Genomic DNA, 20,000 nt, shown 5'->3' with positions numbered 1-20,000 from the left:
GAAGATGATGATCTTTCATCCAGTGTGAAATATCCAACAGGCAGGCTGAGATACGAGCTGGAACCGAGGGATCATCAGGATGAAAAGAGAGGTATAGCTGGGTATCATCAGCATAGCAGTGGTAGGAGAATCCATGTCTCTGGATGACTGGTCCTAGAGATGATGTGTAGATGGAGAAGAGAAGTGGCCCAAGAACAGAGCCTTGAGGTACCCCAGTGTTTAGATGCTGTAGGTTGGACACCTCTCCCCTCCAAGACACCCTGAATGACCTGTCAGAGAGGTAAGATCTGAACCATTGTATAACAGTGCCCGCAACGCCCAGTGACTCAAGCGTAGATAGCAGGATCTGGTGGTTGACAGTGTCAAAAGCAGCTGACAAGTCCAGCAAAATGAGGACTGATGATTTAGAGTCTGCTTTAGCCAGTCTGAGATCCTCCACGACCGAGAGCAGGGCAGTCTCAGTTGAGTGGCCTTTCTTAAAGCCGGATTGCTTGTTGTCCATGAGATTGTTTTGAGTAAGAAAGTCCAGGACTTGATTGAACACTACTTTCTCCAGAATCTTGGCCATGAATGGAAGCAGGGATACTGGTCTGTAGTTTTCAAGTAGCGTATGGTCCAGGTTGGGTTTCTTTAGCAGTGGGGTTACCCTAGCCTGCTTAAATGTAGTGGGGAATAAACCAGAGTCAAGAGATGTGTTAATTATGTGAGTCAGTGTTGGTATGACTGCAGGAGAGATGGCTTGCAAGAGATGAGAGGGAATGGGATCGAGTGGACAGGTGGTTGCATGGCTAGATAGCACAAGTTTGGACACCTCAGACTCAGAGAGCTGAGAAAAAGAGGTGAGTGTGTGTGGTGTTGGTGTTGTATCTTGCGTGTTTGTTATAGGTGCAGCAAATTGAGCACTGATTTTTGCAGTTTTGGTGCAGAAGAATGTAGCAAAGTCATCAGTAGTAAGTGTGGAGGATGCGGGTGGAGGAGGAGGATAGAGGAGGGAGGAAAATGTTTTAAAAAGTAGGCGAGGATTAGTGGCATTGTTGATTTTCAGACGGTAATACGTCTGCTTTGCAGAAGTAACCTCAGCTGAGAAAGAGGACAGAAGAGTTTGGTATGTTAAGAGATGTGCAGGATTTTTAGTTTTCCGCCAAATTCTCTCCGCAGCCCGAAGTTTTGAGCGATGCTCACGGAGAGCATCCGAGAGCCAGGGTGCAGGAGGACTGGCACGGGCTGGCCTGGATGCAAGAGGACATAATCGGTCTAGACATGATGCTAGTGTGGAGCAGAGTGTATTAGTGGCACTGTTCGAATCAAGTGCAGTGAGTTTGCGAGATGGAGGAAGAGAGTCTGAAACAATGGTGGATAGTCTATTGGGTGAGAGAGATCGTAGGTTTCTGCGAAAGGTAACCAGTGTAGGAGTGTGTGGCGGCTCAGGAGTAATGTGGATGTTGAGAGACAGAAGGAAATGATCAGATATTTGTAGTGGAGTTACTATTGTTTGATCAGTGAAGCAGTGTCGTGTGTAAATGAGGTCTAGCTGATTACCTGATTTGTGGGTAGCAGAAGTAGGTGCTCTTTTTAGGTCAAAAGAGGCAAGCAAAGTCTGAAAGTCTGCAGCTTGCGGTTTGTCAACGTAAATGTTGAAGTCACCTAGCACCAATAAGGGAGTGGCAAAATTAGAAAAAGATGAGAGAAGAACATCCAGTTCATCTAGGAAGTGACCTAATTTACCTGGTGGGCGGTAGATGACAACCACATTTATGTAGAAGGGGTGGATAATGGTGACTGCATGGAATTCAAAGGAGCTGATTGTTGGCAGGGACGGTATCAGAGTAAATTTCCATTCTTTGGAAATTAGTAGTCCAGTCCCACCCCCTCTCCCTGTCTGACGAGGAGTGTGGGAAAAAGAGAAATTAGCAGAAAGAGTAGCATGTGTAGCAGTGTCCTCCGGCCTCAACCAGGTCTCAGTTAGAGCCATGAGATTATAGTCAGAATATGTAGCTATGGAGGTAATAAAATCAGCCTTGTTAACAGCTGATTGACAATTCCAGAGGCCCACGGAGAGAGAGAGTTGTGAAATAGTAGATACATGTATTGAACGAAGGTTGTGAGGATTACGCCTGCAGCGCACCTCCCGTGTTTTGCGAGTGTTAGTAACAACAGGAATTAGAAAACACATAATAAAAGTGCACTGACAACAAAAAATAAGTGTAAAGTAAAACAATACAGTAAAGTACTCAAGTGCTTTGTCGGTGTCTTTGCTCGGTGGAGTCGCGCAGGTAGAGTCGATGGTCTTTACCCTCGTCGGTCTTCACACGAGGCGGTCTTCACACGAGGCTGCCGCGACCGCTGCCGCGGTGAACTAGTTGTTTATATAACCCCAAAGCACTAGCTGATTGAATTCAGCTGGACACGCCTCCCGAGTCAAAACAAGGGCCGAAACTGAGGCGGACGACGCGAAACCGCGTTTGCGTTCGCTACACAAGCTCTTATAGTAACCAAGGAAACAGTGGCTAAACAACTTCTAGTATTATACACAACTGAAAGCAAGTTTAAATGTCCTACAACTTTACACAAACAGCTGGAAACAAGTCCTCAAACCATACACAACAACTGAAACAAATCTTAAATGTACTTACAGGCTGCTGGTCTAGATGCTGATAAAGTGCTTCTCCTGCCGACTAATGCTAGCGTGCTCGCTATATAGTGGTTACCTGGCGTTTGGACACGCCTCCCGAGTCAAAACAAGGGCCGAAACTGAGGCGGACGACGCGAAACCGCGTTTGCGTTCGCTACACAAGCTCTTATAGTAACCAAGGAAACAGTGGCTAAACAACTTCTAGTATTATACACAACTGAAAGCAAGTTTAAATGTCCTACAACTTTACACAAACAGCTGGAAACAAGTCCTCAAACCATACACAACAACTGAAACAAATCTTAAATGTACTTACAGGCTGCTGGTCTAGATGCTGATAAAGTGCTTCTCCTAAGCCGACAAGAAAATGAATGAATGAATAAATAGATTTGAATACTTTTTAATCTAAAGAAGAAGGAAGGCACCATAGATCTTAATGACAATCAAATAATTAAAATAGATGTTATTTATTTATTTATTTATTTATTTATTTGTTTGTTTGTTTGTTTGTTTGTTTATTTTGTATTTTTTTTAATTTATGTGTTTTTATTCATTCATTTATTCATCTATTTTTATTTATTTATTATTTATTTATATTTTATTTATACATTTTTATTTATTTATACATTTTTATTTTTTATTTATATTTATGTATTTATTTCTATTTTATTTATAATTTTTTTTATGAATTTATATATATATATATATATTTATTTATTTATTTATTTATTTATTTATTTATTTATTTATTTATGTGTTTTTATTCATTCATTTATTCATCTATTTTTGATTTATATTTTATTTATACATTTGTATTTATTTATACATTTTTTATTTTTTTTATTTTTTTTTATTTATTTGATTTTATGTAAATTTTTTAATGCATTTATATGTTTATTTATTTATATTTATTTACTTATTTATTTATTCGGTCATTTATTGCATACCACAATTAAATTTAAGGTACATTTTTAAGTATGAAAACAAACTCCATTACGCTTACAACTTCAATAAATAAAATAGTACAAAACTCACAGTATCACCATAGTCCGACATGGTAAAAAAAAAAAAGGGCAGTGCAATGCTGCTCATTCTTACCGCAGTCTCTTTTAAAGGGACAGCTCACACAAAAATGAAAATATTCATTTACTTATCCTTTAAAATCTGCCTAAGTTTCTTTCCTCTGCACAAAGGAAGATATTCTAAAAAATGATGCTACCTGGCACCAATTGACTACCATATTTTTTATTCCTACACCCAAAAAAGAAAACTACTTCATCCTTTATTCTCCATTATGTGGATGAGTTTCTTTCTTCTTCCGAACACAGACGAAGATGTTTTGACTAATGCTGATTTCTGGCACCAACTGTTTTTCATAGTAGGAATAAAAAAATTGTGGAAGTCAATTGGTGCCAGAAATCAGCATTCTTCAAAATATCTTCTTCAGTGTTCAGCACAGGAAGGTTTTATTTAAATGATGCTACCTGGCACCAATTGACTTCCATTACATTTCTTATTCATACTATTAAAAGTCAATTGGTGCCAGGTAGCATCATATATATATATATATATATATATATATATATATATATATATATATATATATATATATATATATATATATATATATATATATATATATATATATATATATATAAATATATATTCTTTTGCTGAGCACAGAAGAAGATATTTTGAAGAATGCTGATTTCTGGCACCAATTGACCTCCATAGTATTTCTACTACGGAAGTCAGTTGGTGCCAGAAACCAGCATTACTCAAAATATCTTCTGTGTTTAGCAGAAGAGAGAAACTCATGCACATGATGGAGAGTAAATAAAGTAATTGGGTGTACCGTGCCTTTAAGAGCAGCACCCTGCCAGTGTCACACATTGTTTATTATATATTATTAATACTACAGTATTGTTCCTAAAGTAAAACTTATATATTTGACTGTGTTTGTTACTGATCTGTGCTTGTGTTGATGGTGGATGTGTTGTGTCCTGTAGATGGCAGTGTACTCTACAATTACACACACACACACACACACATAAACACACACACTGCACTCTCACAGGGGCTCTTTTGTGTTCTGTTGTTCTCAGTTCTCATTCTGTTTATGTTAATGCTGCAAGTTCATGCCGTGGTGATATGAGTGTGTGTGTGTGTGTGTGTGTGTGTGTTTGTGTGTGTCAAGAGGGGGGTCAGCGCTTGTGTTTAGAGACAATTCCCATGACATTCTCTGGCTTTAGAGAGCCATGGAAAGTTTCTTCCCAGGATCACCTAATCCTGCCAAGTTCCACAATCTCCTCTGACTCCACACACACACACACACACACACACACACACTCGGACAAGGGCCGGAGAGACCCTTTACTGATGTCAGGGAGTATATATGTGTGTGTGTGTGTGTCTGTGTGTGTGTCAGAACTGAAGAATTGCGACCAAAGCAAATACATGATGTGAGCCGAAGTTTCATAAAGTTCTGCCTGGCACATGCGAGACATGTTTAAGAGTGTTTAGAGACGTCCATCTGAGGTCAAAGAAGAATGAATCACTGCAGAAGTGATGCTATTAATGAGTGTGAATGCCGGAGTTCACTGTAACACTCATGATTCTGTCAGATTAATGTTATCATGTGTATATTTTTGAAGGACACACTTGGGATTAGCTGGGTATTTCAGGTATTGTTTTAGGAGAAATGAGTTTACAGTGCTAATATTTGGAGAAAGCATCAATAAATACAGATAATGATGATGATGATCATAATAATACTATTAATAACAATAACAACAATAATGATAATATTACATTTTTAAATTGATTATAACAATATTAACAGTTGTTGTTTTTCATCTTTTTCATAATAATAATAATATCTAATAGTAATAATAATAATAGTTCTTAACAACAACAACAACGTTTAACAATGCTTAATAATAATAATAATAATAATAATAATAATAATAATAATAATAATGATTACAATAATTATAGTTCGTTTTGATAATAAAAAACAATTTCTTAATAACAACAATAATAATTATAAAATAATAATAGTTTGTATTAATAATAATAATAATAATACTTACTAATAATCATACTTAAAATAATACTAATCATAATAACAACAACAATAACAATATTAATCATAACATTGATGTTTAATAATAATAAACAATGTCGGCGTCAGTGGTCTAGTTGTTAGTGTGTCGACACATGCACTCCAGTGTTCACTGCGCCCCAAGTTCATCCTATGCCAATCCTTCCCCCTCTCTCTACTCCCCATGCTTTCCTGTCAATTCTCTCTACTGTCCAATCTAAAAGTTGAAAAACCCCCAAAATAATTATAAATAATAACAATAATAATAATAAATTATACTTATTATTATTATTATTATTATTTTTATTATAAATGCTTAATAATTCAACTCAACTCAACTTGACTCACTTTATTTCATTTATTTATATCAATAAAGTATAATAAAATAAAATATAATATAATAATATAATATAATAAAATATAACAAAATAAAATATAATATAATAATAAAATAAAATATAATATAATGTGTTAATTGCATCTCTCTATCTCTGCCTGAGGGTTTTGGGTTTTAAAGTCTCGCTTTCCAAACAATTTTGTTATGATAATGAAAAACACTTGCACCGGTCACAGTTAAGTTCCTCACACAGATTAACATTTCATACTGTTGCACTGATAACACTTATCACTTGCACTCATCTCACTCACACACACACGCATGCACGCACACACGCACGCACACACATTTAGAGTGTCATTCAGAGTACTTCAACATTAATTCACTCTTGTCTTTGCTCTGCAACAAACACAAAAGGTGATTGTTGTAAGAATATCCAGGCTGCTCTTTTCATGATTTTCATAATAAATGCAAACCTGTGAAAAGAGATCTGAATAAACTAATATTAATAATTTTACTTATTGATGATAAGTATAGTTGATAATATAAGTTCTTATTAATAATAACAATAGTACTTAACAACAACAATAAAAATAATAATATTAATAATAATGTTTAATTTTATTAATAATGTTTAATTTTATTGATATTAATAATAATAATAACAATAATGTTTAATAATAATAATAATAATAATAATAATAATAATAATTGTACTTATTGATGATGATGATGATGATGATAACAACAATAATAACAATAATGCATAATAACAATTATAATTAATAATAATAGTTCTTATTAATAATAGAACTTAATAATAGTACTTAATAATGACAACAATAATATTAATATTATTATTCTTATTATTAATAATTCTAGTTCTTATTAATAACAATAATAACAATTAATACTAATAATACTAGTACTTAACAACAATACTGTTAATACTAATACTAATAATAATCTAGTTGTCATTTATTTAGTTAACTGTAATCATGTAATCATCCAATTTTAAATAATCTGAGAAAGTTTGGTATCACATTCCAAGCTATTTTTTTTTTCAAATTAATTATTATAACACTCATTATTAATAATATAATATAATATAATATAATACAATATTTTAAAGTATTAAACACATGCACTATAGGTGAATTAAATAAACTAAATTGGCTGTAATGTGTATGGGTGTGTGCCAGTACTGGTTTGTGGCTCGAAGGGCATCCGCTGTGTAAAACATATACTGGAATAGTTGGCAGTTCGTTCCTCTGTGGTGACCCCTGATGAATAAAGGGACCAAGCCACAAGAAATAATAATAATCAATGAATATACATTGGTGAAATAAAATGTATGTATAAATGCATGTATTATGTTTATGAATTGATGCATTATTTATTATTCATTCATATTTTAGTTTTTTATTTGTATACAGTATGCTATCACTTATTTTAAATGTTCTGTTTTCAGTTTAATAAATGTTGGAGTCTAAAAAGTACATTAATAAATACTATTATTACACATATATTAGTTTTCTGTTGAGCTCACTGAGTTTTAGAAGCAAAAACGTTAAAAATAAATACATTTATGAACAATGAGCAGCGTCTAATTAGACTATGATACTTTTATTTCTAATGTTGTGGGCCCAAATGACATTTATTTGTGCCCATGTTGAAAAGGGCTCTTAAATCAGACAGAATGAAGTATTTTGATCATGTAAAAATGCAGAGTGTTTCCTGTGAGGGTCAGGGTAAAGGAGAGAACATACAGTCTACAGTAGAAACATCATTATATCTATAAGTCCCCATAAACATAGCTGTACAAGTGTGCGTGTGTGTGTGTGTGTTAAACTGAGTTTATTCACAGCAGGTAAACTTTAAACAGCTGTGCGATGGTAAGGTTTACTCTGAGCAAACGCCTGACTTCCTTCTCTTTTAGCCTAACATAAACTGCTGATACAATCGACAGGAATCCAAACACACGGGCAGGAAGCGTCAGGTTGGTACCTTTAACCCTCGCCGCCCTCAAACTGCATTTACTGTGTATACAGAGCCTCAATTTGCAAACAACGGAAGACTTTAAAAATCTCGCAGCGCATACCAGCTTTTGGAGTGCAGGAATTATGCGAGGATGTTATTGATTGATCGCAGCTTTGTATTAAACAGCATCGTTCGCTCCAGGCGTGTGGACGGGAGAGGGGAAATGCGTCTAAACACCCCCGTCTGCCTCTGGATCCTGGACTTCATTTCAGGATTTGAAGATGTCAGACTGCAGGTGCTGAGGAAGGGCAGCTGAATCTCATTAACCCCGAGTCTCCTAGGTGCCCCACAGGGCTCGGTGCTGGGTCCGCTGCTGATCTCGTTTTCTGTGGCTCCGGCTTCTCATGAGCTCATGGGTTTGGTGGATCTGATCACACACAATAAAAGGAAGGTCTTTCCTCAAGTACACAGCTTGAAGGTGCTTTCACACCTAGACGTTTGTTCATTCTCCTCTTAGTTCAGTTCGCTTGGGCATATGTGTAACCTGCAGTTGCGCCAAAACAATCGGTCCGAGATCGGCTGAATAATTATAATTATTATAATATTATACTAGTTTTGGATTTTTCATTAGTTTTAGGGCCCTATCATACACCCGGTGCAATGTGGCGCGAGGCGCGGCGCAATAGTCTTTTCCTACTTTCAGTTCGGCGCAAGGGTCATTTTGAGGTGTTGCGCCACACTGTTTAAATAGCAAATGCATTTGCGCTCAAATGTGCGCCCATAGCCGTTCTGGTCTAAAAAAGCAGGCGTGTTTTGGCGCGTTGCTATTTTGAGAAACTGTAAATAGTCTGATCTTTAGACCAGAACAAATTCGGTCTATTGTCTGGTGCAAAGTACGCCTGGCTTACACACTACACACAAGATGTAGAGCAATACGCAAATATCTTTACATAGAAAAAGATATAATATCTTATGGATTATATATATATATATAATTTATATATATATATATATATATATATATATATATATATATATATATATATATATATATATATATATATATATAATCCTTATTATATATATATATTAAAGATACATATAGGATATAAATATAAATGATTAAAATATTAAAAAACATATTAATTTCTAGTCTACATGAATTTAAAAACCCCTGCCGTCATACTTTCTTCATCTTGGGAGGCTTTTTCAGTTCATTCAATTTGCTTTTGTATGTTATTATTATTAGCAGTATTATTTATTATATCAATATTTATATTTGTTTTATTAAAAACAAGCTTAGATTTGTCCACCTGTCAGGTTTAAGACCATATGGGGCACTGCAGGTGTATTTGGAAATAATCACTATAACCACTAAATAATCAATATTTTGAGCACACTTTGTTATTATTGTTCATTTATTCATTTGCTGGAAATTAGAACTGAATTTAGAAATAGTTTTGAAACAAATCTTTGCGCTTAACAAACAAAATTAATTATTTATAGGCTAATTGATGTTTGTGCAGGAAGGTTTCCCTATCCACGAGAGCAAAAGCGAAAGTGAACTTACTTTACGCCATGTGCGCTCTTGGCGCGACGCAGCTGGCTCTTAAAGGGAATGGGAGATGAGACTCTGGTTGGTTTATTCTCAAAACACACCTATAACTCATTCAGAAAATAAGCTCAACCCTTTAAGACCATGCACCACGGCGCAAAGCGGATTTTCCCGTCCTTAAATTAGCAAATATGCGTTCTGACACGCCCTGAAAGCGTTTGCACTCTGCGGTTTGCGCTCTGCGGTTTGCGCTCTGCGCATGACCGTCAAAATAGAGCCCTTAGTGTCTATTTCGTTTTGACTTTTTGTTTTCAAATTCAGTCAGTTTAATTAGTTTTAGAGGCAGATTTACTAGTTTTTTTGAGTTTCTATATTTTGACATTATTCAGTTTTAGTTTAGTTATTAGTTTCAGTATTAGTTTGAGTTTTTTTTTTTTCAAATAAGGATAATTGTCAGGTGCAAGATTCAAAATCAGCAGAATAAATATTGTATAATAAAAATCAGTCATACATTTCCTGAAACCTGTACTCAGAGGACACATGAACACTATCATCTACCAATACCATCTACCCATCCTCAAACTCAAATACAACAGCCCACAAGACAGCAGCCTTAAGTACAATAAGGGCGTTCTCACACTATGCTCTCCAAACTGTGCCCAGGCCCGTTTCCCGGACTGTTTGAGAAGTGTGAGTGCGGCCCAGTTGGAAGAGGTGTGCCTGAGCGCGGTTCACTTGGGCTTTGGCACGGTTTGTGTGTGAGTGCAAAACGCACCAAAGCCCAAAACTGAAAGCGAGACGTGACTTTTAAGGGGCTGTTTCATATGGATTTATTAATCATTCTTACTGTTCAGTGAATGCAAACTGCTGTAGATTATTAAAGATGCAAACTCCTCACCAAATATTTCGCCAAACACATCAGCCACTTTTGACGCTCATAAACAATCATAAAGGCCTCGTGCTGCAGGAGTTAGGAGGTTTGCTGAAGGTGCAGCTGTCGTGCAGTGAGGGGTTTGCGTCTTTGATCATCTTTAATAGTTTGTGCTCATTGAACAGAAAGAATAATTAATTAACCCATATGAAACAGTCACGTCTTGCTTTCAGTTTCGGGCTCAGGCTCGTTTTGCACTCACACACAAGGGTACCGCACCAAAGCCCAAGTGAACCGCGCTCAGGCACACCTCTTCCAACCGAGCCAGGGCCGGCCAAGTGAACCATGCCCGATTCAGAGCACTCACACTCCTCAAACGATCCGGGAAACGGGCCTGAGCACAATGAACAAGCAACTTCACAAAGCCAAAATCAGAGATTTCAGTTCAGTGGTCCTCAACCACCGGGCCACCGATCAATTGCAGGCCGCACAAGAAATCACTAATGATTTCTATTTTATTTATTATCTGGGTCTGAATGATCTGTTACTTTGTAAAATGACCATATTCTCTCACTTACATCTCAGCCAGATATAACCGCTGTATAAAACATATGCTGGGTAAGTTGGTGGTTCATTCCGCTGTGGTGACCCCTGATTAATAAAGGGACTAAGCCGAAATGCAAATGAATGAATGAATAGTGCATAAGTATTGATCATTGTTATTGATGAACATCTTATCGTCATGTAGTACTCAAACACTGAAGTTTCCTTATGAACTATGATATCTCAGAGTGTATAACACACACACACACACACACTCGCACACACAGGTTTAGTTCTGCTATCATCAAAGCTGTAGTAAAGTCATGATCCTGACAGCACTCGGCAAATTCAATGTGTTTAAAATAAACCGGCTTTAGAAATATTCACACAGACCGGAGGGTTTTCAAGGTGTTTCACCAGGGGAAAAACACTTCAGATACACACCACCCCCATACACACACCTACACACGCACACACACACCCCAGGGGTTTTTAAAGGTGCTTCCTGTGTAGTGAGTCAGAAGGCTGCTGGTTCACTCAAGTCTTCCTGAGGCGTACATTAAATTACTAACGGCCATTGCAAAACACTGAAACACACACACACACACACACACACATCAACTGACAGAGCAGGCCGATCATGCCAGGTATGATTACATCACCTACTGCCCACAACCACCGCGGCCACAGAGAACATCAGCCCCGCGGCACACTGCGCTCTTATCTGCTGCGAGCTGACCACACACGCACACACACTCTCTCACATGTACAAACACGCACACATACGCATGCATTCACACACATATAACCACACTCACATGACAGACACACACATACACACAATCAGACAAACATTAACACACACACTGTCTCACACAAATATGAACGAACACACAAACCAGATATGCACACACACTCTCTCACACACACACAGTCTTTCACACATGCATCAACATGGACACGAATGCACACGCACACATAAACACAGCCAGACACGCATGGACGGACACACTCACACACACATACATACTCTCCCACACACACATATAAACACACACTTACAAACATACATGTATATGCATGCACTCACACAAAAGCACACACACACTCACATATTTACACAACAAGACACAAATGGATGTACACACACAACTTTTTTCACACACAGACAAACACACTCTCACACACACATGGAGACACACCACACGTATTTACACACACACTCACACATTCACACATAAACACAAAATTACAAACACGCATGTATATGCATGGACTCACACACACACACACACACTGTCTCACACACACATGGAGACACACACACACACACATAAACACACAATTACAAACAGACGTATATGCATGCACTCACACACACACAAAATCTCACACACAAGCGCACAAACTCATATAGACTCATACAGACAATTACACAAATCCATGTACACACGTCTCTGTAAAATCACTTGTACATCAGTATTCACAGCCTTTGCTCAATACTCTGTTGATGCACCTTTGGCAGCGATTACAGCCTCTAGTCTTCTTAAATTTGATGCCACAAGCTTGGCGCACCTGTTTTTGAGAAGTTGTGCCCATTCCTCTTTGCAGTCCTACTCAAGCTCTATCAGGTTTAATGGGAAGCAACGGTGCCCAGCCATTTTCAGATCTCTCCAGAGATGTTCAATAGGATTTATGTCTGGGCTCTGGCTGGGCCACTCAAGGACATTCACCGAGTTGTTGTTGTGCCGCTCCATTGATATGTTGGTGGTGTGCTTTGGGTCATTGTCCTGCTGGAAGATGAAGCGTCGCCCCAGTCTGAGGTGGAGAGCACTCTTGTGCAGGTCTTCATTCAGGATGTCTCTGTACATCGCTGCATTCATCTTTCCCTCTATCCTGACTAGTCTTCCAGCTCCTGCTGCTGAAACACATCCCCACAGCATGATGCCAACACCACCATGCTTCACTGTAGGGATGCTGTTAGCCTGCTGATGAGCGCCACCTGCTTTTCTCCAAACGTAACGCCTGGCGTTCACTCCAAACAGTTCAGTTTGAGTCTGATCAGAGCAGAGAGTTTAGTATCTGATGCTCTGAGAGTCCTACTTTTGGTAAACTCCAGGCAGGGAGTGTCTTCCGTCTGGCCGCTCTACCATACAGACCTGATTGGTGGATTGCTGCACAGATGGTTGTCCTTCTGTAAGCTTCTCCTCTCTCCACAGAAGAACGCTGGAGCTCAGACAGAGTGACCATCGGGTTATTGATCACCTCCCTGACTGAGGCCCTTCTCCCCTGATCACTCAGCTTAGATGTCCGGCCAGCTCTAGGAAGAGTCCTGGTGGTTAAACATCTTCCACTTACAGATGATGGAGGCCGCTGTGCTCATTGGAACATTCAGAGCAGCAGAAATGTTTCTGTAAGCTTCCCCAGCCTTGTGCCTGGAGACAATCCTGTCTCGGAGATCTACAGACGATTCCTTTGTCTTCATGCTTGGTTTGTGCTTTGTCATGCACTGTCAACCCTGGGCCCTTATATAGACAGGTGTAGCCTTTACAGATCATGTCCAATCAGCTGAATTGAGCACAGGTGAACTCCAATGAAGCTGCTGAAACATCTCAAGAATGATCAGAGGAGACAGAATGAACCTGAGCTTAATTTAGAGCTTCATGAATACTGGTGTACATGTGATTTTATAGAAACAAATGTAGAAAAAGTGAAGCGCTATCAACATTTTCCGGATGCCCTGTACATATTCAACAAGTGATCGGGAGGAAACATCTGATTCTGATAAAAGTAAAACCACCTGACCCGATTTCTGATCATGTGATTGAATCTGGACGTCCCTACTGTTTACTACTGGTTGCTAGGCTACCAATACCACAGTCAGCCACTCTAAAAAGTTGATATGATCTGCATTTGGGATTATTATTATACATTTTTTGCTAACAAATTCGCCTTACTTCAGGATTGACACCCTGCTAGTAGATTCTTGGATGTTGATTTAAAACATGCAGTATAATTGCAGTCATTTAAACAGTGCATCCGGCTTCTCTGAACCCCAACTGTACGCTTCATTCTGCGTGACCTCAGACAGACAGTAAGTGACAAGAAGGAAAAGAAAAGTCCAACTAAAAGTTTGAGCTTGTCAGCTGTATAAAGCGCTCTACTGTAACTCTCTCTGCATTTTCAGCCTTTGCTAAAGCGTCCAGAAACTCAGGCAAACGGAGTAAACTTTTGTTTGTGATGGTGATGTTTGTGTCTTGTTAGTGTAAGTTCTGATGGGAGCCGCTGCGTCTCATCCTTTGTGAGACGAAATGCACCGCTCAGCCGGGATTCTGAAGCGCAGTTCTGCGTCGCTGTTTATTTGATGTGACCTGGAGGCAGCTCTCGATGTGCAACCCAATTTAAGAGCGCAGAGGATCGGCTTTCTGTGTGTAACTGGCCCCGCTGCCTGATCTAACGCTGTAAACAGCTCGTACGGCCCTCTTGACTGTCAGAAACACAGATCCAGCATGCTCCGCTGAGCAAACTGCAATTCAGCACCACACACACACACACACCGCTCTCTCTGAATGCATGTTTTTCTCTTTGTTTTTTCCCTGCTCATCAGACGACTGGCGTTCCCCTTCGCAGCGCATAAGCAAACAAATCGCACGCGTGTCTAACAGAAAAGCACTTGGGTCAAACGGAGCGCAAACCTCTATTTTCAGCCGTCGGCCCCTGCTGAGAGCCGGTTTAACAGTGACTGACGGCTCCTTCACGGAGCTCACCTGTTCTTATCTGCGTGTCACTTCATGTGCATATAACTAAATGCATGACAGAATGTTACTTACATGCACACATCGCAAAAGTGCATATATTAATGTAATGTATTCTTACAAATGATGCCTGAATGCATGAGAAATAAGTGCTGGAAACACAAAATTATATGCATTTTCTATTTAAATGAAAGTTTTCACTCTCACTTAAGGTGGTTTTAGACTTAAGTTAACGAATTAAAGGCACATGAATGTCATTATTGCAATTAGAGTGTGTTTTCATCATTATTCATGTGTATTCATCAGTATTTTAGTTTCTTTAGCTAGTTTTGGACTTAAATGGTAAAAGGTGCAGTATCTACACAAAATCATCACATGTCATGGCTGAGAGACTGTTTAGACTGATTAGAAAAGATGAAGGAAGTCTACTGTATGACAGCTGAATCCACCAAATGACCTTAACTTATAACTAAATGCACTACAGAACGTTACGTTTACAAATACATGCACATAATGCAAAGGTGCATATATTAATGTAATGTGTTCACGAATGATGCATGAATGCATGAAAAATGAGTTCAATATCTTGGTGGTTTTGGACTAAGGTTAAAGAGTTAAAGTATGTTATTTCCGCCACTAGAGGGCGTGTATTCATAATAAACAAAGGCCTCGTTTGATGACACCGTGAATCATTCAGTGTCTAACAGAAAAGCTCTTAGGTCAAACTGAGCGCAAACCTTTATTTGTTAAAGCGTCTTGCAGCCGTCCGGCCCCTGCTGAGAGCCGGTTTAACAGTGACTGACGGCTCCTCCCCAACGCTCACCTGTTCTTATGCACTTGTCACTTCTGAAGAGGATTGTGGGAAGGTGCCGCTGTCAGGATCCGACGGCTTTATCAGGGAGGTTTAGTGCTGTACGGATTCACATTTTCATGCAAATTCGGCGGGCCGCGTTTCCAGCCGCTAATAGCTCCTTACAAATGATGTGTCATTACAACGAGCTTTATTTAAACAAATTTAATACGTCTTTAATCAAGGAGGAGAATGTTCTCAAAGGTCACACACCAAATCAAGCGGCGGCTCCAGCTTTCAGACTATTAGCTCAAGGGGGAGGAGAGAATTATTTCATGGACAAGCCATTCTCCTCCAGCCTTTATTTACATTTTTATTCACTTATTAAATTTTATTTCATCACACACGGCAAACACACACACACACACACACACACGCACACACACACGCACAGTCATTTATAAGTCTATCAGCGCAGAGAGGAAGGAGAGCATCTGTGAACCGACTGACACGACAAAAAGTGAACGAAATTTACACAATGAGCACACTAAATATTACACACTAGGCCTAACACAATAAACACAACTCTACACACAAAAGACAACACACAAACTGTACATATACAAACTAAACAATAAACTCGGTTTATTTTTGAAAACAAAACCAATATGCAGTTGTGTGTTTGTTGTGCTTGTTTTTGTCTCTACACAACTTTACACACTCTGCCTAACACAATAAACACATATCTGTACACACAAAAAGACAACACACAGTGTACATATACAAACTAAACAATCAATGCACAACTCTACACACAAAACCAATGTGTGGTTGTGTGTTTGTTCTGCTTGTTCATGAGGCAGAAACTTTACACACTATGCTTATAACAATAAACACAACTGCACACACAAAATAACTACACACACAGATACAAACTAAACAAAACATGCACAACTCTACACTGAACACAAAATCAATATGTGGTTGTGTATTTGTCGTGTTTGTGTTTGTGTCTATACAACTTACACACTAAGACTAACACAATAAACACAACTGCACACACACACACACACACACACACACACACACACACACACACACACACACACACACACACACACAGTACATTTACAATACAAACTAAACTCTACAACTCTACACACTAAACACAAAATCGATATGCAGTTGTGTATTTGTTGTGCTTGTTTGTGTCAAAGCAACTTTAAACACTATGCTTAACACAATAAACACAACTGCACACACAAAAAACAACACACACACACACATATAAACTAAACAATAATACACAACTCTACAACCCCAAACGAAATCAATATGCAGTTGTGTATTTGTTGTGCTTGTTCATGTCTAAGCAGCTTTACACACTATGCTTAACACAAAAAATACAACTGCACACACAAAAAGACAACACACATATAGTGTGCATATAGAAATTAAACAATCAACGCACAACTCTAGACACAAAATCAATGTGTTTGTGTATTGTTGTGCTTGTTTGTGTCTACACAACTTAACACACTATGCTTAACACAGTAAACACAACTCTACACACAAAAAGACAACACACACAAACAAACTAAACATTAAATGCACAACTCTACACAAAATCAATATGCAGTTGTGTATTTGTTGAGCTTGTTTGTGTCGAAGCAACTTTAAACACTATGCTTAACACAATAAACAACTGCGCACACAAAAGACAACACACACACACACACACAAACACACACACACACACACACACACACACACACACACACACACACACACACACACACACACACACTAACTAAATAATAAATGCACAACTCTACACACTAAACACAAAATCAATATGCAGTTGTGTATTTTTTGTGCTTGTCTGTGTCTCTACACAACTTACACACTATGCTTAACACAATAAACACAACTGCACACACACACACACACACACACACACACAAACACACACACACACAAACACACACACACACACACACAGTATACAATATGTGTTTGTGTGTTTGTTGTGCTTGTTTGTGTCTCTACACAACTTTACACACTCTGCCTAACACAATAAACACATATCTGTACACACAAAAGACAACACACAGTGTACATATACAAACTAAACACAAACAGATATGCAGTTGTGTATTCATTGAGCTTCTTGTGTCTCTACACAACTTACACAAAATACTTAACACACTATATAATAAATGGACAACTCTACACACACAAAAAGACAACACACACATACAAACTAAACAATAAATGCACAACTCTACACACTGAAAAACAAAATCAATATGCAGTTGTGTATTTTTGAGCTTGTTTGTGTCAAAGCAACTTTAAACACTATGCTTAACACAATAAACAACTCTGCGCGCACACACACACACACACACACACACACACGCACACAGTACATATATAATACAAACTAAAAAATAAATGCACAACTCTACACACTAAACACAAATTCAATATGTGTTTGTGTGTTTGTTGTGCTTGTTTGTGTCTCTACACAACTTTACACACTATGCCTAACACAATAAACACAACTCTGCACACACAAAAGACAACACACAGTGTACATATACAAACTAAACACAAAACAGATATGCAGTTGTGTATTAGTTGAGCTTTTTGTGTCTCTACACAACTTACACACTATACTTAACACAAAATATATTAAATGGACAACTCTACACACACAAAAAGACAACACACACATACAAACTAAACAATAAATGCACAACTCTACACACTGAAAAACATAGCCGTAGATGCTAAAACACATTTTTGTTCACTCACACACACACACACACACACACACACACACACACACACACACACACACACACACACACACACACACACACACACACACACACACACACACACACACAGAGTATATGTAATTAACACTCTGAGTCTCCAGGTTTGATGTCTGCAACATACATTTCTCCTGTAAATGTGCTTGCGGTTTTACGGTGTTCGAGGTGTGTGTGTGTGTGTGTGTGTGTGTGTGTGTGTGCGCTCCTGTAATCTAAGTCCACATGTAATTTAAAGATGAGTGCTCGCAGCCATGAATCCTCCATCTCTAATGTTTCAGAGACTTTCACATTAATGTCACAGATTTTAAATTAGCACATGCAGCTCGTCTGCGCGCGTTTACTAAAACTGAAGGCGCAGTGTCAAAACATCAGCTCATTCCTGACTGAACGCACCTCTATAGCAGAGATCACATCCCCGAGCTCACATCCAGTGACCCGCCAGGAGAATCAGCACCAGCTCTTCCAAATAAACCTACGATTGAGTGTATTAATGCTTAAATTCATTCATTCATCCAGCTTAGTCCCTTTATTCATCAGGGGTCACCACAGCGGAATGAACCACCAACTATTCCAGCATATATTTTACACAGTGGATGCCCTTCCAGCTGCAACCTAGTACCGGAAAACACCCATACACACTCATTTACATACACACACTTATACACTACGGCCAATTTAGTTCATCAATTCCCCTATAGCGCATGTGTTTGGACTGTGGGGGAAACCGGAGCAACCGGAGGAAACCCACACAAACATGGGGAGAACATGCAAACTCCACACAGAAATGCAAACTGACCCAGCTGATACTCGAACCAGCAACTTTCTTGCTGTTAGGCCGCAGTGCTAACCATTGAGCCTATTTTTTAATCTGTGTGAAGAAACTTGGTTAAAATCTCCAGCACAGCAACACATTTTTAATGGAAGTCAATGGGAAAATGTGAGTGATAATCACTTCTGTGCAGAGATTTCTCCATTAATTCAGCTCCTGACCGTGTTTACATGCATCAGAAAACATCATTTTGGCACTTTTCTTTAAAAAGAAATAATAAAAAATAATAAAATAAAAAAATAAACTGCATTTAATAACTCAAATGGACATGTGAAGCTTTTATATATATATATATATATATATATATATATATATATATATATATATATATATATATATATATATATATATATATATATATATATATATATATATATTTATTTATTTATTTTTGTTTGCTTAAATTAAATTTGGCACATGCTTTTATACAAAATATTATTTTATTTTAACGTTTTATCAGTGTACGATCTAATGTTTAATTGCATTGTTATTTTATTTGTTTTATATTTAAATACATATACATATACAGTTGTGATTGCTTTTGGGTCAAAGATGTAGAAGTGATTTCAAATATCAAAAAAAAAAATTGTGATACATCTATAAACATATTTATTTATTTGCTTTTTTCCTATGCATCAGAGTGTATATATACTTTTATTGGCCATATTTTAATAATAATAATAATAATAATAATAATAATAATAATAATAATAATAATAATAAAATAATAAAAATAAATAAAAATAATAATATAATAATAGTAAA

General features: G+C 37.7%; 1 protein-coding gene and 1 long non-coding RNA gene across 6 annotated transcripts in view; both read right to left on the bottom strand.

Moving 5' to 3' along the window:
- Positions 1-2,985, bottom strand: part of LOC141386153 (uncharacterized) — a 3,838-nt gene extending 853 nt beyond the window's left edge. Inside the window, exons 1-2 of the mRNA XM_087256336.2 lie at positions 1,726-2,985; positions 1-1,644 (exon numbers count right to left, since the gene is read on the bottom strand). The exon at positions 1-1,644 is cut by the window's left edge and continues 853 nt beyond it. Of these exons, the coding sequence (XP_087112462.1) occupies positions 1-1,644; positions 1,726-2,173 (2,092 nt within the window). The 5' untranslated portion in view covers positions 2,174-2,985. The remainder of the gene's footprint in view (positions 1,645-1,725) is intronic.
- LOC141386154 (uncharacterized) overlaps positions 1-20,000 on the bottom strand; it is a 227,609-nt gene that overhangs the window by 113,456 nt on the left and 94,153 nt on the right. The gene's annotated exons all lie outside the window — the stretch shown is intronic.

This window comes from Danio rerio, chromosome 6, assembly GCF_052040795.2.
Source record: "Danio rerio strain M-AB ecotype USA chromosome 6, GRCz13ab, whole genome shotgun sequence".
Lineage (NCBI taxonomy): Eukaryota > Metazoa > Chordata > Actinopteri > Cypriniformes > Danionidae > Danio > Danio rerio.
The sequence above is the reverse complement of the archived record's forward strand: the minus strand, read 5'-3'. Positions and strand labels throughout refer to the sequence as shown.